This window comes from Ipomoea nil, unplaced genomic scaffold (genome assembly GCF_001879475.1).
Source record: "Ipomoea nil cultivar Tokyo-kokei standard unplaced genomic scaffold, Asagao_1.1 scaffold2030, whole genome shotgun sequence".
NCBI lineage: Eukaryota > Viridiplantae > Streptophyta > Magnoliopsida > Solanales > Convolvulaceae > Ipomoea > Ipomoea nil.
In genome coordinates this window covers 111,290-115,922 of record NW_017618458.1, presented here as the reverse complement: position 1 = coordinate 115,922, position 4,633 = coordinate 111,290, and the positions used below count along the sequence as shown (strand labels likewise).

Genomic DNA, 4,633 nt, shown 5'->3' with positions numbered 1-4,633 from the left:
ATGCTTTGGTCCCTCAACTATACACATTTACTTAATTTTATGCTTAACTTTTAAAGTTACCTATTTTGGTCATTTGACTATTGATTTTGTACCTAATTTGATTCCCCCGTTAGAAAATCATTAAGTGACCTTGACTTTAAAAGTTACCTATTTTGGTTCTTTGACTATTGATTTTGTACCCAATTTGGTCCCAGTTAAGAAAATCATTAAGTGTCTATTAAATTCAAGGATAATTTTGAATTATTTCAAGCATATTACTTCAATAATCGAGGGACTAATTTAGAAAGTAACTCTTTTGAGAATTTGTTTTATGTCAATATTTTTCCTTATTAATTTTTGAACTACATTTAAAGAATCACAATATGATCAAGCACTAATTGTGTGTCTATTTGACACTTTCTTTTTCATTTCTAAGATTTTTACTTTTCACTTAGATGAAGATGAAAATATGTGTTGTTTCTTCAAAATTATAGTCCATTATTCACAAGTTTTAATAGGATAGCATTCTCAAGTTTTAATATCAAGCTTTGAAGTTATAACTTAGTGTGTTCCATTTGACCAATTAACATACATTTATTGAACAATTTTAAGCCATACAATATAAAATATACACAAAAATACAATAGGATGGTTTTCGGTTGTTGATAGTCTAGTTTGAAACAACACATATTTTCATGTAAGTGAAAATTTTGAAAATAAAGAGAGTATAAAATAGACACACAATTAGTGTTTGATCATGGTGTAATTCTTTTTTTTTTTTTTTTTTTTTTTTTTTTTTTTTTTTTTTTTTTTTACATTTCAAAAATTAAAAAGGAAAAAATTTCATATAAAAAAATTACTAAAGAGTTAATTTTTAAATTGGTCCCTCGACTATTGAAATAATGTTGAAAATAATCCCTTAACAATTAAAATTCTCATTTTACCCTCAAATTTAATTGTCATTTAATATTTTCCTAACGGAGGATCGAATTGCATACAAAATCAATAGTCAAATGACCAAAATATGTAACTTTTAAACTCAAGGACAAAATTAAGTAAATGTGCATAGATAAGGGACCAAATCAGGTATTAACGTACTTTGAAACTAATTAATACAGAGTAATAATTAGAGCAAATACAAATTTTAGTCCCACGAGTATTAGCAAAATGACAGTTTTGGACCACATGTTTAATTCCTACCAATTTTTGTCCACAACTATTATTTTAGTGTAAAAAAATCGTCACGCTGGTAACCCGTCCGTTTAAGACATCCGAAATCGAAAAATTTTTAAAGGTATTTTCGTCATTTTCAACTTAAGATCTCAATTTGAGCATGAATAAATGGATTTAAGCCCTAAGATCGGTCCCAATTCGCAGTTCGCCTCCTCATCCTACTTTAATTTGAGGAGGATAATTGTAAATAGGGATCGATCTTAGGGCTTCAGTCCCTTTATTCATGTTCAAATTGGGATCTTAATTTGAAAAAAAGATGAAGAGACCCTTAATAATTTCATATTTCGGTATGTCTTAGGTAAAGAGGTGACCGGCGTGATGAATTTTGGTACTAAAACAATAATCGTGGATGAAAATTGATAGGAATTAAACATGTGCACCAAAACTATTATCATCATCACCATCATCCAAACAAAACGATATACAAAATAAAATTAAAATTAATAAGAAATAAGAAGAAGAAGAAAACAAAAAGAAGCTACGGGCTCCCCTTTGTAAATGATGTTGGATCATTTTGATCCCACATTGAAAATATTTGGAAAAGGAGCTCTTGAGCTCCTCTATATAAGAGGAGCTGCTCTAAGTTATTAAATAATATTTTTGATGTTTTGATTAAATATAAAATGTTAAACAAGCAAATTTTTTTTTAAAATTTTGGAGAATTCTCCAAATAATCAAATTACAATAACAATAAGCAACATTAAAAGCTTTGATACATCTAAAAACTTTCTCTCTAGAACTCTCTCTAGAGCTCCGTTTGTTTCCTAGGGTTTGGCTAGGGTATCTGGCAGTTCTCGACTTTTATCACAGGCGGCAGTGGTCTCCGACAAAGCTATCGACGACCGAACAGCTTCTTGGCGACAGTGAGGCTGATGGAGCTGAACAGACAGGCGACAGACGACGCCCTCCCGACGCTCGAACGGGCAGACAGGATGGTTGAGCGGCTTATCGAACGGGCAGACAGGATGGTTGAGCGGCTTACCCAGCGGTGGGCTGATATAGAATTGAAGGAGGAGGAAGAGGTGGGTTTTGAACCGGTGGGGGAGGATGTTGGTGTGGTTGCGGAAGAGGAGGAGCAGCGGTGGGTGTGTGTTGGTCGTTTCTTGACGACCAAGGTAGTGAAACTGGAATATATGCGGCAGGTTATGGCCTCAGTTTGGCAACCGGTGTGGGGTATGCAGGTTACGGAGATTCAACCGGTACTGTTTATGTTTATCTTCTATGATGAGACTGATATGCAGAGAGTTCTTGATGAAGGTCCATGGTCGTTTGATAATAGCACCCTCGTTTGTAGACAGGTGGAGGCAGGTGCTCGGCCGGCAGCGTTTTAGTTGAACTCGGTGGATATGTGGGTGCAACTCTATGACTTACCGTTGGGATATACTTCAGAGGCGGTTCTTGAACAAGCTGCTAATTTTATTGGCTCGTTTGTTAAAGTCGATGGTCGTTATCCATGGGCACCGTGGAAGACGTTTCACCGGGTCCGAGTCTCAATTCCGGTGGACAAGCCGCTAAAGCGAAGAATGAAGCTTTTTAAGCGGGATAAAACAAGCTGTTGGGTGAATTTTCGGTATGAGCCTTTACATAACTTTTGCTTTTATTGTGGTTTACTGGGGCATGGCTATAAGTTTTGTAAGTTGGCGAGGAAATCCGGATTAACCGCAGACAAGTTCCCGTACACGGCAGACCTGAAGGTAGGGGGAGGTAGCCGGGGACCGAGGCAGGTGGGGGAGCCGTGGTTGATACCTCTTGAGGAGAAGGGGAAGGGAGTGGTGGGATGGGATGAGAGGGGAAAGGGTACGTGAATTGGAGGATTAGGAGGCGTGGAGGAGGTACGGTTTGCAGAGGTGAGGGCGGGTGAGGGGGTGGTGGTTGCGGCTTCTAAGAGAAGGAGGGTGGATGGGGTGGATGGTGGTGGTTTAAGAATGGATGCGGGAGATGTGGTTATGGAAGAATTCTCAAAAAACGGTGTTATGGCGGGTCCTGGTGGTCAGGCCTGCCCATCGCAATGAGTACAATAAGTTGGAACTGTCGTGGCTTGGGCAATCCACAGATAGTTCGAGAAGTGGTGGACATGGTGTCCCGTAATAAGCCCAATTCCGTCTACTTAATGGAAACTAAAGTAGAACGAAGTCATGCAGAGAGATTACGTATCAAGATTGGTTTTGAGGGTCTGTTTTACGTAGATAATGAAGGGAGAGGGGGTGGCTTGGCATTATTATGGAGGAAGAATAATACTGCTAAGCTGTTGAGTTATTCAAAGAACCACGTGGATGTGGAGGTAGCTATAAGGGAGAAGATATGGCGTATGGCGTGCTTCTATGGGTTCCCGTAGAGGCATAGGCGTAGGGAGGCCTGGCAGCTATTGAGTGGTTTGAAGGAAAAATCTACATTGCCCTGGGTGGTAGTGGGAGATTTTAATGATTTGATGTATCAACATGAGAAGAGAGGGGGGAACCCGCATTCGGTAAGTCTCCTCAGGGGCTTTGGGGACACAGTACACAGCTGTGGTCTCTTTCAATTGCCGATGAGGGGTCACCAGTTTACATGGGAGAAGGGGAAGGGAACTGAGAGGTGGTTGGAGGAGAGGCTGGATAAGGTGTTGGTGACAGCACAATGGACTCATCTGCTTGGTGAGGCATGGGTTGAAAATATACTCACTCGGAAATCTGACCACTCGGCTCTCTTCCTAAACACCGATATTGCACTGGTGCGCAGGCAGGGGGGACCGAGACGGTTTCGATTTGAGATGGCATGGGTTCATGATGAGGGTTGTAGGAGTGTGGTGGAGACTGCCTGGCAGGATGGAAGGGATAAGGGGTTGTTGATTTGTTAAACATTGTGGATGGAGGCTCATGCGATGGGGGGGGGGGGGGGGGGGGGGGGGGGTGACATTGGCATAAGTTCGGTGACCGCATAAAGCAGTTGAGGAAGGAGCAGGATGCACTGCGCCATAGGCGGGACTCGGCTGCATTGGCTGAGTTTCGCAATCTCGAGGAAAGGCTGGGCCAATTGGAAGTGCAGGAGGATGTTTTTTGGAGGCAACGGGCAAAGCAACACGGGCAAAGCAACCCTGAGAGATTGAATGACACTAATGTGATTTTAATTCCGAAGAAGAATGTGCCTAAGACAGTATCTGATATGAGACCGATAGCACTAAGTAATGTGTTATACAGAATTATGGCAAAGGTAATAGCCAATAGGATGAAACCACTTATAGGGGACCTCATCTCAGAGGCTCAGAGTGCTTTTATTCCTGAGAGGCTTATTATAGATAATATTCTTATAGCTGCGGAAGTGGGGCACTATTTGAATAGGAAGCAGTGTGGTCAGAAGGGCTGGGGAGCATTGAAATTAGATATGGCGAAGGCATATGATAGAATGGAATGGCAGTTTTTGAGAAGGATGTTGGAGGTAATGG

The 4,633-nt window shown here is 40.8% G+C and overlaps 1 protein-coding gene across 1 annotated transcript; it reads left to right on the top strand.

Annotated features, from left to right (window-relative positions):
* Window positions 1–2,084: 2,084 nt before the first annotated feature.
* On the top strand, window positions 2,085–3,017 carry LOC109147640. The gene is made up of 2 exons (XM_019295246.1): window positions 2,085–2,520; window positions 2,602–3,017. Exons 1-2 carry the CDS (start codon window positions 2,085–2,087, stop codon window positions 3,015–3,017), a joined length of 852 nt encoding a protein of 283 aa, XP_019150791.1.
* Window positions 3,018–4,633: the final 1,616 nt, after the last annotated feature.